We start from the raw sequence: 23,538 nt of genomic DNA, 5'->3' as shown, positions 1-23,538 counted from the left end.
TGAGTTCTAGGACAGCCAGGGCTACACAGAGAAACCTTGTCTGGGGGGGTGGGGGGGACCACCACTAAAGCAACTTACAGTCTAAGTTCAATGCTCCTTAAAAATGTAACTATCACTGGAAGTGTGTGAGATGACCTGTCCTCTGGTCATCCCACATCTTCCCCAGGCCACGCGCCTCTCCAGTGACTCTGTTCACTTGTCTCACAAGTCTTACCTTCAGTGGTTTAATCTGATCCAAGCCCATATAGGAGTCTGATCTCAGAAACACTGTATACTGATAATTTCCAGGCTTGCCTGGTGCGGGAAACTTCAGTTCTACCTAGGAAGATAAAATCAACACTTAAAAACCTAGATTACATAAAAGAAACAAGAGAATGCCTTTAAACCTCCTTCCTCAGAGGACTGAGCATGATTTACACAAGCTGTCATAATAACAAACACGTGAGTTCTTTCTCATTTATCATAAACTCTAAACAAAAAGGAAATCAAATTAAGCAGAACTACTGGGGTTCATTTCCATGTACACAGTTCAAGAAAGCATATTAAAGTAACCAAGTTCTATGCTGCCACCTTAAAACTCAAAAGAAATGCAAGAAAGAATCAAGTATGAATGAATGAAAGGTTGAATAGACTTGGCTAGGTAAAAAGTAATTTTTGCTAAATTTTCTTCTTTACAGAATAAAATATCTATGGCTTAAAAATCCAAGATTCAGGGAGGAAGGGGCAAACAGAATGCAAGAGCTGGAGCGGGAATATGATGCAGAAAAATCCTGAGGACATGACAGGGCCACTCCCCTCCCAGCTCACTGCAGCGGCGGCCACACCACAGGAGCCTGGACTCCGATGAGACCCCAAGACTCCCAAGGGACTGCTGCTGGCAGTTAACAGCTGCTGGGGATGAAGGTGCCCACTTTCCAATAAACAGCTTTTCACCCATGCTCATGCAAGTATCCTAATGAAACTCAAGACACACACACACACACACACACACACACATACACACACACACACACTTACTTTTTGGGAAAAAAGGCTTGAAAGAGCAAGGGAAGAAATCAGTAGGAAGAATTGATTAAAAAAACCAACTAAAATTCATTATATTCATATATGAAATTCAAAATTATGAAAATAAATTTAAAAAGAATTATATATTTTACTCCATTCTATTTCAATAAATGTTTATCAGTTTTTAAATTTTTAAATCTATATATTTTTTAATTCGATATATTCTTTATTTACATTTCAAAAGATATCCCCTTTCCTGGATCCCCCTCCTGTGATTTATTAGTTTTAATAAGGCCCTTTACCACCCTAACATCTATCCACAGCAGAAAAATAAAGTATAAATTATAGAAAACTAGATAAAAACAAGCTCAAAAAGGAATTAAATTTCCCATCAAGTCATAAACAAATACAAATAGTAACATAGCCTTAAATATTTCAATTCCATATAATAAAATGCTTATATAAAATAACATTTTGATACTCTAGTAATCTGCCTCCCATCTCCACATTCCAGATTTTTGCAGCCAATATTATAAATTAACATAGGCCACTCTGGTGCGAATCTGTAGTCCCAGACCTTGGAGAACTGTGGCACAGAATAAACGAGGGGAAAACTCATTTTTATGTTTAAAGGCTGACGTCCTTCCTCACAGTAAAGAAAAAACATCCAAGTTAAAAGATCAAATAAAAACAACCAGGTAACCCACGGACAGAGGAAATATGCCTGGCCTCGCTACAGTATCTACTTTCACCCTTAAACTCAGACTACAGAGTAGAAAGTGATTTACACCCAAACCATCACTGCATGCTAACATTTGGTAATAACATTCAGGGGACAGTAAGATGTCCAAACAGCATACCACAGATGAGATTTACCAAATACCCTCATAAGGGTAGAAGTAAGAAAACCTTATTATACAAATGGGGAGCAAACAAATACAATGTATCATACATGAAATATATGACCAATAAGAAATATAATGAGTAAGCAATGAGACAAATTACACTGATATTCTAACAAAACATCTTGGTGCAATCTTAAAAAGGATGCTATGAAGAAACAAAAAAGGAGGAGCTACAAGTTCCGACTCCAGTGGTAGCCATGCAGCTGCATGTATGTACCCAGAGCAAAATGGACTGAGAACAAACACCAAGTGCAACCTTCCATTTGCTTGTGACCTTGAAGAGGAAACAGAGACTGCTTGTGGCAGCCATGAAGGGACACTAACAGGAACTGTGCCACCGCACTGTAGCAGTGCTCACGCCCAACACCTGCACCATGCTTGTGGAACGAGACCCACGCCCAAGTTTTATTGTCAGAAGAAAACAGGTTGGTTGTGAAGCATGGTATTTGCCGACTTTTGTGTAAAATCTGTATATCATTTACATGTAATACCATAAGGAAAATACATTAAAAGTTGAATGTTGGGCAGTGGTGGCACACACCTTTAATCCCAGCTCTCAGGAAACAGAAGCAGGTGGATCTCTGTGAGTTCGAGGCCAGCCTGGTCTATAGAGCAAGTTCCAGAACACCTAGGGCTACACAGAGAAACCCTGTAGGAGGGGTGAGGGAGCCCCAACAATTTGGTGACATGAACTGTGTAGGTAAGAAGAGTACTTGCCTGACAAGGGGAAGCGCACATTAGCAGTGGAACCACCTAGAGAGAGAGAGAGAGACAGAGACAGACAGAGACAGAGAGAGTGAGCGAGAGAGAGAGAGAGAGAGAGAGAGAGAGAGAGAGAGGCAGACAGAGACAGACAGTGAGCGAGAGACAAAGCGAGACAGAGAGTGAGTGAGACAGAGCGAGAGAGAGAAAGAGAGACAGAGACAGACCGTGAGCGAGAGACAGAGTGAGACAGAGTGAGAGAAACAGAGAGACAGAGAGACAGTGAGTGAGTGAGTGAGTGAGAGAGCGAGCGAGCGAGCGAGAGAGAGAGAGAGAGAGAGATGCAGTCAACACAGCTGAAGGAGCTGACGACCTATAGAGTGTTTTGGCATGGAGACACAGAATTTTCAGTTCGCCCTTCTGATTTTGAGTCCTGCTCTGGCCCATTATTTCCTCAGTATGTTCCTTCCCTTCCTTCCTTCCGAAATGTCAGTGTACATTCTGTGCCACTGTATGCTGGAAGTGTGTGATCTGCCTTTTGAGTTTGACTTTACAGGGGTTACAGCTAAGGAGGCTGCCAAGAATCTCGGCAGAGAATTTGAACTTTAGAACAATGTTGAGTGTGAGTCAGATTAGGAAGCTGTGCTGAGCCCACTTTTGCATCGTGCTATGGCTGTAGAGCTGTGGGGTCAGAGAGTGGAGCATGGTGGCTTGAATACAACAGCCCCATAAGCTCTTATATTTATTGACTGTTTAGGCACCAGGGAGTGCCTCTATTTGAGAAGGACAAGGAGGCAGGCGGTGGTGGCGCACGCCTGTAATCCCAGCACTTGGGAGGCTGAGGCAGGCGGATTTCTGAGTTCGAGGCCAGCCTGGTCTACAGAGTAAGTTCCAGGACAGCCAGGGCTACACAGAGAAACCCTGTCTCGAAAAAAACCAAATCCAAAACACACAAAAAGAGAGAGAGAGAGAGAGAGAGAGAGAGAGAGAGAGAGAGAGAGAGAGAGAGAGAGAGAGAAAGAAAGAAAGAAAGAAAGAAAAGAAAAAAAAGAAAAGGATAAGGAGCCGTGGCCCTGTGGCCTTGTTGGAGGAAGTGTGTTACTGGGAGTGGGCGCCCACGCCAGGCCCAGTCTCCCTTCTCCACCTACAAATCAAGCTGCAGCTCTCAGCTCCTTCCCCAGCACCACACCTGCCTGCTGATGTGCTCGCTGCCATTATGATAATGGTTTAACCTCCCGAAACTGTTAAGACTGACCCCCAACTAAAACCCTTCCTATATAAGAGCTGTCTGGTTATGATGTCTCTTCACAGTAATTAAGAAAGACCAACCTTAAATCTGGATCATTTAAGGTCAGAAGACCCACCCCAAACCTGGGCCACACCTTCTAGTGGCAGCTTATATAAAAGGCACGGCGGATAGTAGCTTTTGCTTTTTATCTGCTTGCCCTCACTCTTATTGGCAAGTTCATATATCCTACTGCTGAGGGACCGATTCCTTCACTGGCATTACAGCCTGCTGCTTTGGTATTCCAACATACACTGAAGACCATCAGAGTCATCCAGGTTTTGGACTGTTGAGAGACAGGCATTGTACTACTAGCTGGACCACAGTCTGCAAACCCCTCACACACACATCCACACACATCCATATACCCCAAGATACAGAAGAACAGAATATAGCTCCCATGAGCAAACATACAACTTACTGAGTAAACGACTTTTCATCACAAACGTGAGAGCCACAACACAATCTATGATTAACCCTTTGATGGCAACATAATTTGATGACATTATTGAAAGGTGATGGGCAACAGGAGGCGGACCCTGACTAGAGCAAGTAGGTCACAGAAGGGCTGTGCCTATGAGGTATATCTGGTCTCCTGCCCTTTCCCTATTCTCTCTGCTTCCTGACTTCTGTGTCTTAACCTTGCCATGAAAGTAAAAGGAAGGGGCTAATTGTCAAACACAGATGGCCCTGCTGAGATTAATCCTCCCTTCCTTAAAATAAAAAAAAAAAAAAAATCTACTTTCATTCTGTATTAGTTGCGTGTGTGTGTGTGTGTGTGTGTGTGTGTGTGTGTGTGTGTGTGTATACACAAGTGCAGGTATCTGGAAAGGCCATCATGTACCCTAGAAGTGTACATGTACCCTAGAACTAGTGTTACAGACTGGCCCCAACAAAAACAAAGAAAATATAATGAACAAAATGTAATAAGCAATAAGCCAAATTACTAAAAATTTAATGAAACATCATAAAGGTAAGATATTAAAACAAATACTGTTGGCTAATTACCTCCTCTGTATCCTTCAGTGTGCACACATGATATGGCATGGATATTAATGTTTGCTCTTTCCTATCTGCAATATAAAGCCACCACCACTCTTGTTTTTCCTGCAAAGAAAAAAAAAAGTATGAGTTATCAGAAAGGACTGAGAAACAGTTTTAATTTGTCTTTATTTTGGAAATGCTATCCTTGTTACATCCTTAACACTGATATAGTGCCTGGATCAAGTGAACAAAATGTACACAACCACTGCAAGATACATTTATTACCCTCCAAATAATTTTTGGAGTTTCAACAACTCCATAAAGACTACTAATAGATCTCAACCTTAAAAATCCACAATTAACTTTAAAATGACAAAAGGTATTCTAAAAAAAGGAAAACAACTTAAATTATTACAACATCATAATGTATGATGTGGAAGGGACTTGGGCAGCGCAATACATTAAACTGTCTTCCTTCCTTCCTTCCTTCCTTCCTTCCTTCCTTCCTTCCTTCCTTCCTTCCTTCCTTCCTTCCTTCCGACAGGGTTTCTCTGTGTAGCCCTGGCTGTCCTGGAACTCCCTTGTAGACCAGGCTGGCCTCGAACTCAAAGATCCCCCTGCCTCTGCCTCCTGATTGTTGGGATTAAAAGCGTGCTCCACCACTGCCTGGCAACAATTGAAAAGCGAGCACCTCAGGTTCTAAGAGCTTCTATCCATCTTTAATTGCACACTACTATTTTGGAAAGCTTGGCATTTCTAGCTGAACTTCAGAAAGCTCATTAGGAAACTGTCACCAGAATGCACAATGAGAGCTGTGAATTAGAATCGAGAGAACAAAGGGCAGAAAATGATTGTATTAATAAATAAACACGAGCCTGTATGCACCCACAACCATCACTGTGCTGCATTCCAACAGTGAACGGATGCTTGGTATCTGCTTACATCACTTATTTTAAGGACTGAGAAGGGAAGATACCTTGCTTAAATGGTTTAAAGGAAAATGTTGGAAGCTAAAAATAAACTCCAGTATGTGCTGAATATATTTTAGTCAAAACAGCACTACCCAAAGCTCTTAATTTCCAACACTTAGAAGCGGTCCTGTTTTTAATAAAAGAAAAAAGAAGAAAACAATTCTATTGAAATCATTTCTTTGGAATATCTAAGCCCATACCAATACCTTATCCATTTACTTCCATTTATTTCGCCCTTAAAAGGTTGCTTACAAACATTTTGCTTGACTATCTTTTTCATTTTTAAATGATTGTGGTTGTGTGTATGTGTATATTTGTGTGTGTTTATATGTATGCTGGTGCCAGTATACTATGACACATGTGCAGAGGTCAAGAACCAGTGGAATCAGTCCTCTCCTTCCATCACGTGGCAACTCAAGTTAGCAGGGTTAGCAGGAGGTTCCTGGATCTACTGAGCCATCCCACTGGCCCAGTCTTTTACATTATTACTTTTGTGTGTCTTTTTAACAATACTACTATAACTCAACGAAGAGCTCTTCTGTTAAGTGCAACAGGCTACAGAGCACTTAGCATGAGTAAAGCTAATAAATAAATAAATAACACATGTGCAATGATGGGAGCAGCAGGATGATGGTGAGTGTGTGTGTGTAAAACTATCTTTTATGTGCCAGAAATAACTGTCATCTCAGAGGTGTGCTGTCTCCGCTAACCTAGACCTAGTCCTGGAGCTTCCAGCCTCCATACAATCAAATCTAGGCTAGAGTGTTTTCAACCTCTGAGACTCACTGCTGCATAAGCTCACCATTTCTAGTTCTTTCGATGGCTGGTCAGCTCAGCTGTTCTAGCTCAAAACTCCTCTCCAAGCTGACTGATTAAATCTGGATTTTTTTCTCAACCCCTTAAATTGTTTTTTTATTCACTTTACATCTTGACCACAAAAGCCCCTCCCTCCTCTCTTCCTGCCCCACCCTTACAAATTCCTCTTCTTTCTTGGCCTCTGACTGAATTGCCTTGCTTGGCCTCAAACTAACTCTAGCGATCTGGTCAAATCTTCTGGCTCCTCGTCCCCCTCTTTCTGCAGCCTGTCTTTATACAGTCCCAGTAAAACTGTTTTCTTTGCACTGCTTTCTCTAAAGTAACCTCTTCTCCTGAGAGTTGGGCATAGCCGATTCTGTCAAATCTTTCATTCAATTAATTTGCTACCCAATTAGATATCACTTTCAAACATGGCTGTTTTTTTTCTTCCATAAACTAACTTTACCTTCATTGTTTGGGATTAAAAGTATGTGCTAATTGGTTAGCACTACAGCTAGAAACTGGTTTTGTCAGTAAATAACACAAATCTCTTCCAGTTTACAGTGTGATCACATATCCTGCAACTTGTATTTGTTTCGTATGCAAAATTTATACAAACCTAACATTCTCAGCATGCAGTATTAATGGAGACCTGTGCAGGTGTTCAGATCTGCTGTTGCACCATGAAAGGAATGAGGGAAGCTGTGCCCAAATCAGGTCTGTTTACAAAATAGCCTAATTACAAAAGCAGGTGTGGTGGCACATGTCTTTAGTCTCAGGAATAGGGAGGCAGAGGCAGACAACTCTCCAGCTATAGTGGTGCACCTCAGGGGCGCGTGGAGAGGGCTCTGTGCTCTTCTCAGTGCTACCTGTAGGGTCCTCCCCACTGCTTCCCACCGGCTGTGGGGCTCATAGAACCTGGCTTGGTCCCCCAACAGTTCACACGGGGTTGGGGGGTGGGGAGGGCATTAAGGATGTTTCCCTTGGCTTTGTGGGGTGGTGGGCTGCAAAGTGGCAACTCAGCTGAGCACACGGGGTGGGGGGGACCAGACCAGATCTTCAGGATACCCCCTTGATGGATGCACAGGTAACATGGTCACCAATGACAACAGTTTCATTCAGGACAAACAGAATGCTGGGGCAGCTGTGGTCTGAAACACGGAGATCGTATGGGGGCGTGTGACAGTCGGCAAGAACATCAGCCCAGAAAACTGAATTGATAGCTCTTAACCACGGCGTGAAAGCTGACAAGAGACACAGACAGCGGTATGCCTTTGCTGCCCCTCATGCCCACAGGGCTCTTATAGGGAGAGAGGCCTTCTGACAGCAGATGGAAGACTATCAAAAATAAGAAGGAAAACTTTCCCTACTAAGGGCTCTACAGGGGCCTACAAAGCTGGCTATCATCCACTGCTTAAGACACCAGTTTCAGAAGGCAACAACAGGGAGGTTCAGCAGCCCTGCATGCCGCCCTAGGAATCGGACCTCTCTTGCCTGACTTCCCTGACCACCCTAAGTATTCCAAAGATGACATAACCAGGGCTAGGAATTTGCCCATGTCTCAATATAATAAAACATGATTTAAAAACAAACCCAAAAGATTACAAGCATATTGTGCCTGAAGAAATGGGACTACACACCCTTCAGAAGATCCACTGCTCCTCCCATATGGGCATTTGGAGAATGCGGGATTTGATATTAGGATTAGAGATGCCAGCTCAAAGAGAGCTGAGACTGCCAAGACCTGGAAAGCCTGCCAGCTAATTAAAGCGGTGACTAACGAGAAGAAACCCGGTAATAGGTTCAGAGGCACAAAGCCCAGAGTCTATGAGAGATATAATTCATAAAGATAAAACTAGAAAAATTTAGATATAAATATTTGATGATGTTTACAGATACCTTTTCAGGTTGGACTGAGGCTTTCCCCACCAAGCATAACATATTCACAGTGACGAGAAAGCCAAAGTATTAGCTTCCTCAGATCACAGGGTCAGATAGCAGACCAGCTTTTGTGCCCCAGGTAAGTCAGGGACTAGCCAATATTCCGGGAATTGGTTCAAAACTTGTATATGTATATATAGAGCCCAGAGTTCAGGACAGGTAGAGAAAATAAACAAAATCCTAAGAGACCTTAACTAAGTTGACCTAAGAGACTAGTGATGACTAAGTAACTCTCCTTCCCTTCACTCTCTATCTGGTAGGAAACTCCCCTTACCAGAGGGGACCCACCCCTTTTTATCATCATGTTCCTGATACCACCCCACATTGTTCTTAACACAGAAGCAGAGGTCATCACTAAGTTCAAGGATTTCAACAGCTAGAACTCATAACCATGTTTGGCCTAAACATCAATGTTACCTATGAAACAGGTCCCCCTCAAGCCAAGGCCTTGTTAAAAGGTCCCTATGATGTCATCCTGACCACACCCATTACCGGGAAGGTCGATGAGATTGCAACATAGATCCAACATACCCCAGATTACAGTTGAAGATGACCCTGACCAACAGGAGGAAACTCAGCCTCCAGACTCCCTCTGTCTCCCACTGTTGGGGCCCCTAACCAAGCTACAGGAACACCAGGAGAACTGGACAGTGACAAACCTACCGCCTCTAAAATATGATGGTCCAGTCCTTTCTGGTCACCAACACAAGTTGGCCTGAGTCAGCTGAGTCATTGAGACACAGCCCTGTTCCGAGCTCTTTTCCTGAGATTAGACATAGCTGACACTGGCACTGAGATAACTGCCCTGATGCTCAACACAAACATTATGACAGACTGAGATAATGATAAAAAGTCACGGCCAGCCCCTCCATACAAAGTCTATAAGTCTCATGATTGGGCCTTCTAGTTACCGAGAAAGGGGGAATGAGAGGCTAAGCCTACTCTATCTTGGGACCAGACTCCCATCTTAAAAAAAAAAAATTGGGGTGGAGGTGGGGGAGCCTGAGAACTTGACCTGCAGCTATAAATCCAAGCACCAGGAAGAATCCCAGAGCTTGTCCTTGGCCAGAGTTCCCTAGCTACTCCCTAGCAACAGTTAATTAAAGATTAGCCTGATGGTTTCAGATGTACTTCAGACTGTGACAGTATGCGGTCTTGCTTTAGAGCACCCACGTTACCAGCTTACACGTTCAGTCAGATGCTTGCCAGCTAGACCCCACCCCTCACTTGCTCCCATTTTCCCATAAAACCTTGTTCCGATGAAAGTTTGAGGCTGTTCCACCAAACCTTCCTGTGAGTCTGTGGTGAGTAAACCGAAACCAAGTTTGTAATAGAGACCCTAATGTGATTACCTCAGAGTCGGCTCCTTGGTGGTCTTTTGGGGTTTACGGACACTTCCTGGCACAAGAGTACCAAGCAGCTAGGGACACTCAGAAAGAAGAATTGTTCATCCTACTTAGAGCTCCATGTGGGTGAAAGACTCAGAACAGCCAAGTAACCAAAGTAAAAATAATGGACTCATCTTATACAGCCTCCTCTCCCTACTAACTGCAACAGCCATTAAGCACAATCTCAGTAACAGGACTAGAGATGACAGAAACATAGGAAACCATACAGACTTAAAAATTAATCCCCTCTAAGCAACATATTCACGGAAAGTAATTCATGTCACACTATATCCTTTGTTATGAGGGTGACCTATCAGAAATAAACTAGTTATTACAGCTTGGAGCCAGGAGCATCCTATGACACAGTACACATCTAGTGAGAAATCTATGGACAGAATGGGACAGCAGCACTGGGCTGAGCGAAACTCACCTCAGGAAAGTAGAGACTGTACACAGGGTGTGTTATCTTTGACTTGGTCTCCAGAAGAGCTCTCTCTTTTCTCTGTATACTTTGTTGTAACTCTTGCCACTCCTGGGAAAAGAAGACATTCATATCGGACATCTGGTATCTCTCAGAGATCATTTATATGAGATTTTAGCTTTACTCTTGACAATGCCAGCTAGCTACAAAGGATTTGAAGTTCATTTCCACAAATCTCACCCTTACCATTGTCTGGCACAGACGTAACTATGCCTCTAAGCCCTACAGCACATGGCACGACTGCTCCAGATCAGACCCTCAGCCTGCAACGCAGCCTTCTTCCCTGTCCTTCTTATCTTGTCTTCACAGCTATCTACACTCCTCTGAAGTTACCAAACTATTTCACTCACCCATGTTTTCAGTCTCTTAAACTTCTCCTAATTCCTTCAGGACAGTAAAACCCTGATGCATAAACTCCTGAGAGAAGCCTACCAAAAATATCCCTCTGCCTCAGAACTTAGCTGATCACACCTTTATGCCATTACTTCCGCTTTCATAACATATTACTTCAAGTCTGCTGGCCCTGACAGCTAGCATGTTCAAAGACAAAGAAAAGAAAAAGAAATAATACAAAGTAAAAAGAAAAGAAAGCAAGAAAGAAACTCATGTGTAAAGCCTTGATTTGCATCTGAGAATACTAGACACTCAGAGAAAACAACACAACAAACCTTTCTTAGAGTGGAGCTGGAAAATAATCTCTGAAATTCTCAGTTTAAAAGCACTCAAGATCCAGGAATTAATAAGAGCGTCCCCTTTCCTGACTATCTAGTATCAGGTTTATTTCTGAGAATGATCTCGAAGCCAGGGAAGAACCTTCTAAGAACTCTTTCTAAGGACTGCCCCCACCTTCCCACACTCCTACTCCAGAGACACTGTCCAACACTGCAATTTTCCTTAAGAGAGCAAACTAGTGTCACTGAGACACAGGACCTGCTCTGCTTTGTAATTTCAACAGGTTTAAGAAAACTGGGATTCCCAATCCTTGTCTGAAACAATTTCCCTTAGAATACCTCAAAACAAATATATTCTTAAAGTAAGAAGACTACGACGGATGCATGAGGGCGGGCAAGCACTCAGACAGACGCCCAGCAACCATGAGAAACAGGGTTCCAACGATTCAAACTAGCATGTGGCCCTGGGCGAGCGAGCACAGGGTAAGGAGGGACAGGGACAGCAGGTCTTACGGCTTCGTCGTCCTTGCTCTGCTTCTCATCTTGCTCTCTGTCAGACTCCCTGTCACTACCATCGTCTTTCTCACTCTGCGAATCTCTATTGGTTTCTTCCTCTTCAGAATCACTGCCTTTGTCAGAAATGTCGTCTTCCTCCTCCTTTATTGCAGCTTCCTACAAGGCAAAAGCAGAAACAAAAGTTCTGAGGTCTCAGTAAATATCCTTCTGAGTCTCTGAAGCTACTTCACGGTCAACATAACTAACCTGGCTCAGGATTAGAAAGGCAAAAGGCAGAAATGGAGGGCATAAAGCTTAAAACCTGACTTCCCTCACAACGGCTGCGACTGCACATATAGAGTAATTAGAACATCTACAATGGTTAAAGTCATTAAGATGTCTTGATACAGGGTCAATGTTTTAAGAAAAAGCTATTACATGCCTGAAAAGCAGTAATAGCTATTGAAAGAAAATTTAAATGTCATTTAAAATAACCAATAAAAGTTATCAAGCACGGGGCAGTACAAATGTCCACAGCTGTCATTTACTGCTGAGAAAATGGAAAGAAGCTCTAAGTTATGAAGACAGGCATCGCGAGTGAACAAAGTACTACGTTAATTCCCCGTTTCAAACCAGAGACTCAATTACTGTCAGTCTAAATCTAGTAATTATTGTTTTAGAGAATATTACTCACTCTAGATGTTTAGCTGCATATAAAATGGTTAAGAAAATCAGTAAAATTTACACTATCATATAGAAAGCCCGAGAGCTGCAATTAAGCTGGTGTGACACTGGCTGAAGAACAGGCACATGCAGCGGGCTATGGTGATGAAGAGACACATTACAAGCAATATGGCCACTTGTTCTAAACAAAATGCCACTGTAATTCAGTAAGGAAAGGATTGTATTTTCAATCAATACTAAATAAATACATCAGAATTTACATTATCAGCGACAATTCATTTAAGGTAGATCGCAGAGCTGAAGGTAATATTTAAATGAATTCACAGTTTGCACTCATGACAAATCCAAACACATACACACTCAACAAGCATGCACACCTACACACAACATACATTCACACACACACATAAGTAAAAAGTATTTGTTTTTTTTTTACTTGTTTTTTGACAAAGTTCTTCTCTGTGTAACCCTGGTTGTTCTAGAACTTGCTCTGTAGACCAGGGTAGCCTGCCTCCTTAAAGATGTGCATCAACATGACTACCACAAACAAAAAAGAAAAACAAACAGAAAGGAAGGAAAGAAGGATGAGAGAAAGAGAGAGAAGAGAAAAGAGAAAAGAGAAGAAAAGAGAAGAAAAGAGAAGAAAAGAGAAGAAAGGAAAGGAAAGGAAAGGAAAGGAAAGGAAAAAGGAAAGGAAAAAGGAAAGGAAAAAGGAAAGGAAAAAGGAAAGGAAAAAGGAAAGGAAAAAGGAAAGGAAAAAGGAAAGGAAAAAGGAAAGGAAAAAGGAAAGGAAAAAGGAAAGGAAAAAGGAAAGGAAAAAGGAAAGGAAAAAGGAAAGGAAAAAGGAAAAAGGAAAAAGGAAAAAGGAAAAAGGAAAAAGGAAAAAGGAAAAAGGAAAAAGGAAAAAGGAAAAAGGAAAAAGGAAAAGAAAAGAAAAGAAAAGAAAAGAAAAGAAAAGAAAAGAAAAGAAAAGAAAAGAAAAGAAAAGAAAGCCGGGTAGTGGTGGCGCACGCCTGTAATCCCAGCACTCTGGGAGGCAGAGGCAGGCGGATTTCTGAGTTCGAGGCTAGCCTGGTCTACAGAGTGAGCTCCAGGACAGCCAGGGCTACAAAGAGAAACCCTGTCTCGGAAAAAAGAACCAAATCCAAAAAACAAAAAAACAAAAAAAAAACAAAAGAAGAAGAAAGAAAAGAAAAGAAAGGAAAAGAAAAGAAAAGAAAAGAAAAGAAAAGAAAAGAAAAGAAAAGAAAAGAAAAGAAAAGAAAAGAAAAGAAAAGAAAAGAAAAGAGAAAAACCAGTGGGCATTACAGTACCCATCTTTAATCTCATCACCAAGGAGGCAGAGGCAGGTTTATCTTTGGCCATCTTGGTCTACATAGTGAGTTCCAGGCCAGCCAGGGCTGTATAGTAAGATCATGTCTCAAAAAAGGGGGGAAGGGCCGGGTGGTGGTGGCACACACCTTTAATCCCAGCACTTGGGAGGCAGAGGCAGGTGGATTTCAGAGTTTGAGGCCAGCCTGGTCTACAGAGTGAGTTCCAGGACATCCAGGGCTATACAGAGAAACCCTGTCTCAACGAAAAACTTAAAGAGAAAAAAAAGAAAAAAGAAAAAAAAGAAAGAAAAAAAAGAAAGAAAGAAGAGAGTAGGGGAGGGGGAAAGGATATTAGGACTGGAGAGATCGCACAGAGGTTAGGAAGGCACTTGCTTTTTTTTTCTAGAGAACCAGATTTGACTCCTAGAACCCATGTGGCAGCTAACATCCATCTGTAATTCCAGTTCCAAAGAACCCAATGCCCTCTTCTGTCTGTCTAGGCTGTGCATCTGGCTGTCTAGGACACTGCACACATATAGTACACAGCCATTTATACAGATTAAAAACAATCTTACATATAAAAATAAACCTTAAAAATGATTTCACTTAGTAATTGAACTAAGTAAGTAGTTTTAGAATTAGTAGAATCAGTAAGTAAAATTACAGTGAGTCCCAGTAGTGGGAGAGATGAATACTGAATGGAAGAGTCACTATGAAGGGACTCACAGGAGCTCTCCTGAATGCTAACAACGGTTGAATTTTTTTTTAAATGCCTGTATCTACATGTGGTATGTGCACATGTGAGTGCAGCTGCCTACAGACGCTGGAGATGCCTGCTGCCCTGGAGAAGGATTTACAGGGAGCTGTGAGCCACCTGCTCATGTGCTGCGAACAGAATTCAGGTTCTATGTAAGAACACAGATCCTCCTAACTGCTCCCAAGCCCAGGACTTGAAATCCTGACTTGGGCACAGCTCAGCAGTGGAGCACTATCCTAGTGTAGACGAGGTATCGGAGTCAATTTCCAGCATTTGGAAGGGAGGAAATAGAGGATAGCAAATCTTGATTTGGGCTTACTGTAGACATGTGCATGTGAACTGTAGGAACGGTATGCACATTTGAACAGTTTAACACACACACAGAGGCTACATCTTAGTAACAACAGTGACAGAGACTATAGACTTACACTCCCGACAACTCCGTTTGCCTGCTTTAGCTTCTGCTGCTTTGCCTGAGGCAAGGGCACAGTTAGGGCCTTCTTTTTCACAGGCTTCTTCTTTTTGGCCTTGGGCATTCTCTTGGGCCCTTTGCCCTTCTGCTGCCATCCTCCCTTTGCCTTCATCTTACTGGCGTCACTCTGCTGCAAACCACAAATGACTATTAAGGCTCAACAGTCTTTCGATGAGACTGAGGAAAGTAAATGTTTTCATAAACTGCATTACACCCCGCAGTAATGTAAGTCAACCAAAGAAGTAAACAGAACATTTCTTCATCAAGAAAAGTAAGAAAACCCAGGCCGTTAGTTACCCCGTCGTCTGCAGGCTGTTCCTCGGCAGCACAGATGGACTGTTCCTTTTCAAATACTTCCTAGATGCAACAAGAACAATACTATCAGCCTGCATTTGTCTTTCAGACGGATGTCTATCCATAAAGCTGTTGTTAATGGTTGCAGTTGGGAGGGTGACTAGGCTTAACAGTCCTAAGTCTGTGCATGCCCAGGTAATAACCTTCAGAAGTATCTTGTAGCTATCATAAACTGACTTCCAAAGCAGAGTCTACTTAAGTTAACTCAGGGACTTAATATATGCTTATTCATTTTAAAGTAAAAAATATTTCAATTTATAATTTCATTTTATTCTAATACTAATCAAGCAAGAATATTACAATGGAAATTTGAATATATAACACAATTCTAATTTCCACCTTCAAAGGACTACAGTATATTATCATCAGTAGATTTCCAAGAACATCCACATATTCTAAAAGTATATCCTAAAATTTATTATAAAATTTAATTAGAATCAATACAAAAAGTACACATTTACAATTTAAAACTCAATTAGAAGCTAATAAGAATGCATACTGAAAAATGACAAGTGGTAGAGACTATGTGTAATAAGTATCTTAGAACTATTAAAGCCAATAAATTAAAGCAAATATAATTATTAAGCTCTACAAGACAGGCTAGTCTAATTAAGAAATCAATAAGATGGCATCACTATTTTGTTTGTTTTTATGGTTTGACAGGGATCATGTAACCCAGCTGCCCTAAATTCACAATCCCCCTGTCTCAGCCTCCTGAGTCCAAGTTGCTGGATGACAGGCCTATGTCCCCACACTAGCACTATAGCTTTGCCTTTTCAGTCTGTCTGAAGTGATAAGAAGCCCAGCACAACCCTACCAACTGTGTGTGCACAGTACACATGAGCCAGAGGCGGGGCTCAAAAAGGCTTATTTTCCTTCACATTTTTTGAGGCAAGTTCTCTCACTGACTACAGACTTAGCTGGACTGGCTGGCCAAAAAGCCCAAGGGATTTTCCACAAACACACACAGACAAAATAAAAAACCTGAGTGTTAACTTTATTAATTAACTTGAAAGGTAACAGAAATATGTAACAGAAATAGGAAAATAAAAGTGGAAGAAATACATAAAACTGTGTTTTAAAAGAGCAAGTACCAATGTACATGGTATATGTACAGTTGGATATTCACTGCAGAGATCCAAACTGAATATGAAGATATAAAAGGAACACAAACAGGTCATCTGGAATTGATAAAGAGATATGGACGATGAAAGAAGTAGATTTTGCTATTAAAAAAAATGTAACTCTACAGCACATAACTATTAGGATGTTTTAATAAATTAGCAATGGGATTTCCGAGAGATCATGATGTTCCCTACACTCTCTATCCTGTTTAAATTTCTTTCTGGACATCATAAATTATTACAAGTTAATTTGAGTGTAATTTTTAAATATTTTAAAGGAAGCTAAAACAAACAGTAAAGAATTTACTAAAACAAAGGCAATGAAATTACCAACAATAACTTCTACATAGGCAGCACATTAGAGCATAAAAACTATACACACATAAACAAAGCATAGACAATTACCAATGTATAAAGAATTAATCTATTTCTAGGTTTTCAGTACATATGAAAGCTCTATCATGAAATTGATATTGTAAAATACCTAACAACTTGTTAATTTAGATCTGTTACAAGCTTTAAGAACATACTTAAACTGAGAAAAATATACAGAAAAATTTCAACTCATGAACTATAAAAATACAATTACAACTAAAGTGGGATGTGCATGTCTGTAGTCACAGCCTCCAGGAGGCTAAGCCAAGAGGAACAGAGCCATGTGTGCTGCAGCCTGCGACCCTGACTTAAACACAAAATAAAGGAAACACTGGGCTGGGAGACAGCTCCGTTCGTGAAGCGCTAGCCGCATAAGCTTGAGGCCTGCGCATGAAAAGGGTTGGGTTGGGGACCGAGAAAGGTACCACAGTAGTTAGAACACTTGTTGCTCTTTGCAGAGGTCCTGGGTTCAATTCTAAGAACCCATATAGTGGCTCATAACCTCCACAGGTATAGTTCCAGGGTAACCTATGCCCTCTTCTGACCTCTGGGGTCACCAGGCACTCATGTGGTGTAAATGCATACAGACAGGCAAAACATTCATACAACACACAAAATGAATAAATCTTAAAAAAAAGAAATTAAAGCCATACATGATGGATAGCACATGCTTATAATCCCAGCTCTAGAGAGGTGGGCCTCTGGAATGAGCCGGCCAGGCAGCCTCACTACGTTGGGAAACACAAGGTCAGTAAGAGACACCATCTCAAACAACAACACTGCAATATCAGATATTGACCTGCAGCCTCCACACACATACATGTGCATCCATGTGCAAATACATGTGCATTCTCACACAAACCAACAGGCACACAAATAAGCCTCCTTAATAATAAATATACATAAATAAGTACAGATAAATGAGTAATATAAAGAACTACTCACAGCCATGGTCTGCCTTGTCAACTTAACCAACACTGTAACTAGGGATCCTACTGTGATGTTGTTGCTATCTTCATCATCCAAGACTGTAGACAGAACAGAACAAAACAGAAAAACAAGTTCTCAGTCAATGCGAACAACAATGTCTACCTTGCCCGAGGCAATTTGGCACTTCAATATTTTAAACATAAAGCTTATTAAAATAATTTGATAACTGTAAAGTCCTCTGGGTTCCTTCAACAATTGCTTCACATAATCCTTAAAGGACTATTATGATTTATTATCATTTCCACTTTTAAGGACCCATGGTTCGCAGCTGCACTAGCACTGCCAAGTTTCAAAACCAACTTTGTAGATACAGTATAATTTTACTTCTCTGACCAATGCCTGAGTAAAATAAAATAATAAAATCTAACATTCCAATGACCTTAAACATTTAAAAAGCAACATTTAAAGCAGCAACTTCAACATATATTCTTTGCAGTAAAAGGATTTTAATGGCTAGCTTTGGAAAAACAGATTATAAGTAGAACAGGCAGGAAGATTAGCGTTGCCTTTGTACAAGGATGACATGCAAGTTTGTGTAAAATTCCGTATTTTTATAAAAGAATACTGTCCAGCAGGTGTGGTGGTTTGAATGAGGATGCTCCCCATAGGCTCATGTTTGAATGTTTGGTCCCCAGCTGTGCACTATTTTGGGAAGAATTAGGAGGTGTGGCCTTGTTGGAAGAGGTGTGTCACTGAGGATGAATGTGGTGGCTAGATTGTGCTTAGCCTAGGGGTGGCACTATTCTGAGGTGTGTGTGGCCTTGTTGGAGGAAGTGCATCACTGTGAGGGTGGGCAATGACTAGCCAAAAGAGCTGGCTTCTAGCTCACTGGGAGACTTTACTGCAGTGCAGCAGGAAAACAATAGGGGAAGCCACCAAACATCTTGCTCTAGCCTCTGCATGCTTGTATATACATATGTATATTCACATGCATGCAACACATAGAAACACACACACACACACAACCCTCCTGTATACCAAGACTTCCTCAACATGATGAACTATCTCTTAAACCTTGAGTCAATATAAACCTTTCTCCCATTTTCCTCTTAAAATTGTTTATAAGGCATTATTTTTTGTCAATGAGAAAGATAATTACTTTTTATACCTTCTACTCAAATGATATTTATTGTTCTTCAGGATTTTATCTGTAAGAAATTTCTACACTGAGAATTTTTTTTTTTACTTACAAATCTAGCTTGGCACATTGGTCTGACCTTTCTGACACGCCAACATATGAAGAACAACAGTCTCCAACAACGTGTAACTGCTAACTCAGCACTGGGTGTCAAGTTTGCCTGTGTGCCTCACCCTACAACCCTCCATTATCAGAACTCAAACCTGGACCACATATCATCTACATTTTCACTCGGCAGTACATGTGATCTGCTGTATCAAGGTGGGGGAAAAGCCTGCCATGAGATGCTATGTGGCCTCTAGTGATAAAGGGAGAACAATTATCTCCAGCACCATATTAAGAGTCAGTCCTATATTCACTACTCATCCTTCAAACTCTGTGATTCCTATGACATACACAAATAACATAGTAAAATAAACTCTTCCTTGAAGACAACCTCTTCTAACACTTTTTCTAGTTATACGTTTTACAATAAGTGATTATCTCTTAAGCCCCCAACTAGACTTGGTTCAAAAACTAAAATTCTAAATGCATTTTTTGCTTTTTGGGTTTTGTTTGTTTGTTTGTTTGTTTGTTTCCGAGACAGGGTTTCTCTGTATAGCCCTGGCTGTCCTGGAACTCACTCTGTAGACCAGGCTGGCCTTGAACTCAGAAATCCGCCTGCCTCTGCCTCCCAAGTGCTGGATTAAAGGTATGTGCCACCAACGCCCGGCTCTAAATGCAGTTTTTAAGAGTTACCTGCATATGTATGTGTCAGTGCCCACAGATACACATGAACACAAGAGATATACACAGGTGTGAGCCACTAAGTAGAAGCTATGAATTGAACCCGGGTCCTTTGCTAAAGTAGTAGGTGGATTTTCTGGAGGGTGTTTTCTTTTGTTTTGTTTTGTTTTCTTTTGTTTTTGTTTTTTCAAGAATTTGCTTTGTAAACCAAATTTACAAAGCTTGAAACTTACAGGGATTGGCTTGAAACTTACAGGAATCTACCCACCTCTGCATCCCAAGATCTGGGATAAAGGTATGAGCCACCACCACCTGACACACTTAACATCTGAGGTATCTCTCCAGCCCCTAAATGCAGCATTTAGATTAGTGACTTTAAAGTCTAAAAACTCACCAATCTAAAGGAAACTCCCAAATCCCAGAAAAAGTTGTCTAAAGTCTTTACTCTATGTAAGTACTTTGCAAATGTCCTATGCATTGCATAAACAAAAGCCAGATGACACTACTTGCTTCCCTGTCCCTGGCATCCCAACCTTAGGTAATCACTGACTTCTCATCCATGCTAGGATACAAATTCAGTAAGGCCCAGCGCTATAAGCACAGCTCTCCATATGCTAGTCAAAGTGCACAGCACTTGATATTTTTTACATGAATATAAGGTGCAATGTTTGCTATCACGTAATTATAAGCATCTATTATGTTTTGCTTTTAATTCTATAATCAACTAGATGATGAACTCTGTAAAGACAGAAATTATTCCCAACATGCTCCTCCATCTTTGTTGTCAACAGTGAGTTGATGAATGTTATAATTTGGAACTATACCACAAGACAGACTAAACTAATAATCTCTATTGCTGTGAATAAAGATGTTAGTATTAAAATTGTGACAGGGCAATTATGTTGGTAGAAAATAAGTCTTTTCACTTAAACAGATACAGAGATAAAAAAAAAAACATGAAGCACAGGCACAGTAATTTTCAAAGCTTACTATAGAATTTCAGCAGTAAATAACTATTTCTCTTAATAATATGTGAGACATCTCCTTTCACTACACGAGGACATCTCTTGGATTCTTTGGGAAGTTAAGCAATCACAAGAGGATGGATACCAAGACTCCACTGAAAAAGCCCTGACGGAGCTGCCAGTGTACTCTGACGCAGCAGTTTAGCCCCAAAGGCACTTTACAGGTTATAACTGGTATTTTAAGTATGTCAACTTGAAGAAAGACTGCACAACATAGCCAGGGCTAAGACAAGAATGGCATCCGATGACAAGACATAAAATAAAGCAGCAACCACAGGAAAGGGGTTCTACATTCTACACTCTGAGCATGACCTCCTGTCCAGCTCTGTGTGAAGAATTCAACTCAGGTTAAATTTTCCATATCCTCACTCAGAACTAATTTCCAGTTATAGGTGATTAATACACATACAAAATTAAAATCCAATGTTCAACCATAACTATATCCTCAGCACAACTGTGACAAAAATAAAAACAGGGTTTTGATGAGAAAACTACAGCTCTGCAAAGTCTAATTACCAATCACATTATTAAAGTGTTATAAAGAAGGACACAGTGGAGCACGCCTGGCTACAGAGCAGCACGGACAGGGCAGAGGAAGAGTTCTCCAAGTCTGAAGGAGCCCGACCTAAAAAGTAAGTGCAGGCTAGATAGGCAAGGCAGAGAGATGAAGGGACAAAGGAAGAGCTGAGTCAAATAAACAGACGTGCAAAGGGAAGCCCCACTCACCCTGGGATTTTATGTCCATGGTCACATACGGGAAACTCCCAAGAACTGCCATGACCTCTTCATATTTTTCATCCTCAAGGAAGTGTAGCAGACTATGACGATCTGATTCTTTTAAACTGACCAAATCCTGGATAGTTTTAATTTTGTACTAAAAAAGAAAAATAAATAAATGAATAGATAAATAAAAATTTTCATTGAATGAAAACTTGGCATGCTGACCAAATAAAATCTAACAACTTCATAAAAAGTTATCATTTTGGGCATTTCAAAGCAAGACCATTAAAACTAAGATTGTTTGTTTTTTTAATATATATTCATTAGAGGATTTGTTTTTGTTCAGGAAAAAAACAAAAACGGCATAAAATTAAAACCATGTACATACAGAATCCTGATTCAAGTAATAAGTATTGTCCTAAGTTTATGTTCAGCCTTAAAAAGAAACCTTCCAAGTACAGGTGGCCTGTAGAAGTTTTACTATGCAATAAATCAAATATATTTAAATTAATTAAAATTTAAATACTAGGTACTTAATTTTTATTTTCACAGAGATTAAATCATGAGGGAGGTAGGTGAATTTCAACTCTAGGATTCTGTTGTTGTCAATTATTGATTAATGTAATGGCAATACTACTAATAAACAGAACCTGGATACATTTGTTATACATTTATTTCCTTTAATACTACCAAATCCAAAGCCTGTTTTCTGCTTACTTCTCTGACTGTAAACAAAGTAACTTTTTCTCTTTGTTTTCTTCAGGCGCTGGCTCTATGGCCCCGGTTGGCCTCATGTTCACTACTTAGCTAGCCTAAGCCTCAAACTTTTTACAACCTTCCTGCTTCAGCCTGCCTCCCAAAATGCTGAGTATATAAGCTCATATTACCATGCCCAAAAAGTAATGTTTAAAATCGCCTACCAGAATTATAACTTCGGTTTCTTTTATTTCTGAAACTTTCTCATTTCAACATACTTTTGGATATTCAAGTGTTTATTATATTTTCTAAAAAAGAAATTCTCTTCATCAATGTATCTTCCCCCCGCCCTGTAACTAGATGGCACTGATCCCAGGGCATGCGGAACCTATGCATACCATGCAAGCACTCTACCAGATCTTCATCGCCAGTCCAACCTTAATTTTGTGAATGCTTCTTTTTTTTTTTTTTTTTTGTCCCTACTCAACTGTAACAACTGCCCAACTTTTAAGTCAAAAACAAAATGGACAGCATATGGTGTATTATTACTTGATATATAAACCTTTGCAATGTAAAAAACAAAGTATTAACTACTAAAATTTACTCAACGCAAAACAGTATAGTAAAATACTATAAAACCACCTAATCCAAAAATACAAACAAAAAAGATATTCTAAATCTAAGAAACCCACATAATGAAGTCTAGAAAACTTTTTATTCATATTCCCTTGTGATACAAGTTGGTAAACTCTGACTAGAAACCAGTCAACAAACCTTTTTATGATTTGAGACTCTTCTAAGATTGTCCTCTTCGATATGAGGGAGTTGCAGAAGGGGAGACTTAAACTGCTGGAGCCCCTGAACGGCCATCTGGGAAAGCTTCATACAGTTTTCTAAGGATGCCAAAGTTGGAGCACGAAACTCCCTTTCTTAGAAAGAATAGGAAAAAAGAAACAAAAGAGCTGTACTTTTTACACTTTCATTACAAGGAATAAAATCACACTAACATTAACCCCTAAAATGCAAGATCTGGATATTGATTTTCCTTTAAAAGCTACTGAAAAAATGTTTAAAAATACATAAAATTGGTCAAATGTGTATTTCCCAGCAACAGCCACTAATTTAACGAAAACCTCTATATCAACTCCAGTAATCATAAAGTATTAGGCACTAGCAATATGACATGACTTAATTTCGTGAGCACTGCAATCCCAGCCTTTGGATGGCGATCCTGGCACTCAGGTACCTGAGGTGAGGGACACTGCTTTCAAGACCAGCCTGGGTGATGCAGTAAGATGCAGCCACAAACACACAAATCCCCAAAATGTCCTAAGCCAGGTGTGGTGGAGCACAGAGGAAACCTACTGTTTAAAAAGTTGAGGCAGAAAGACTAAGTTCAAAGCCAGAGTTGGCTACAATGGTAAGATCCTATCTCAAAAAACAAGAGTAAGAGAGATTTTGTAGTTTTAGATGTATTTTTATGATTACTTTGTAAGGCAATGAGGTTGCTATGAGAAGTTCAGATTGGCTTCAACCAGTAC

General features: G+C 40.5%; 1 protein-coding gene across 3 annotated transcripts in view; it reads right to left on the bottom strand.

Moving 5' to 3' along the window:
* Sec63 (SEC63 homolog, protein translocation regulator) overlaps positions 1 to 23,538 on the bottom strand; it is a 70,618-nt gene that overhangs the window by 4,448 nt on the left and 42,632 nt on the right. Inside the window, exons 12-20 of one of the 3 annotated variants that reach the window (XM_052162952.1) lie at positions 22,772 to 22,926; positions 21,308 to 21,455; positions 17,648 to 17,730; positions 15,147 to 15,206; positions 14,806 to 14,976; positions 11,642 to 11,800; positions 10,407 to 10,508; positions 4,906 to 5,004; positions 215 to 319 (exon numbers count right to left, since the gene is read on the bottom strand). In XM_052162952.1, the coding sequence (XP_052018912.1) occupies positions 215 to 319; positions 4,906 to 5,004; positions 10,407 to 10,508; positions 11,642 to 11,800; positions 14,806 to 14,976; positions 15,147 to 15,206; positions 17,648 to 17,730; positions 21,308 to 21,455; positions 22,772 to 22,926 (1,082 nt within the window). Of the gene's footprint in view, positions 1 to 214; positions 320 to 4,905; positions 5,005 to 10,406; positions 10,509 to 11,641; positions 11,801 to 14,805; positions 14,980 to 15,146; positions 15,207 to 17,647; positions 17,731 to 21,307; positions 21,456 to 22,771; positions 22,927 to 23,538 lie in introns of all 3 variants that reach the window. The other 2 variants (XM_052162951.1, XM_052162953.1) reach the window with 2 other exon arrangements.

This window comes from Apodemus sylvaticus, chromosome 19 (genome assembly GCF_947179515.1).
Source record: "Apodemus sylvaticus chromosome 19, mApoSyl1.1, whole genome shotgun sequence".
NCBI lineage: Eukaryota > Metazoa > Chordata > Mammalia > Rodentia > Muridae > Apodemus > Apodemus sylvaticus.
Note: the sequence above shows the minus strand (reverse complement) of the source record. Positions and strands in the feature narration are given on the sequence as shown.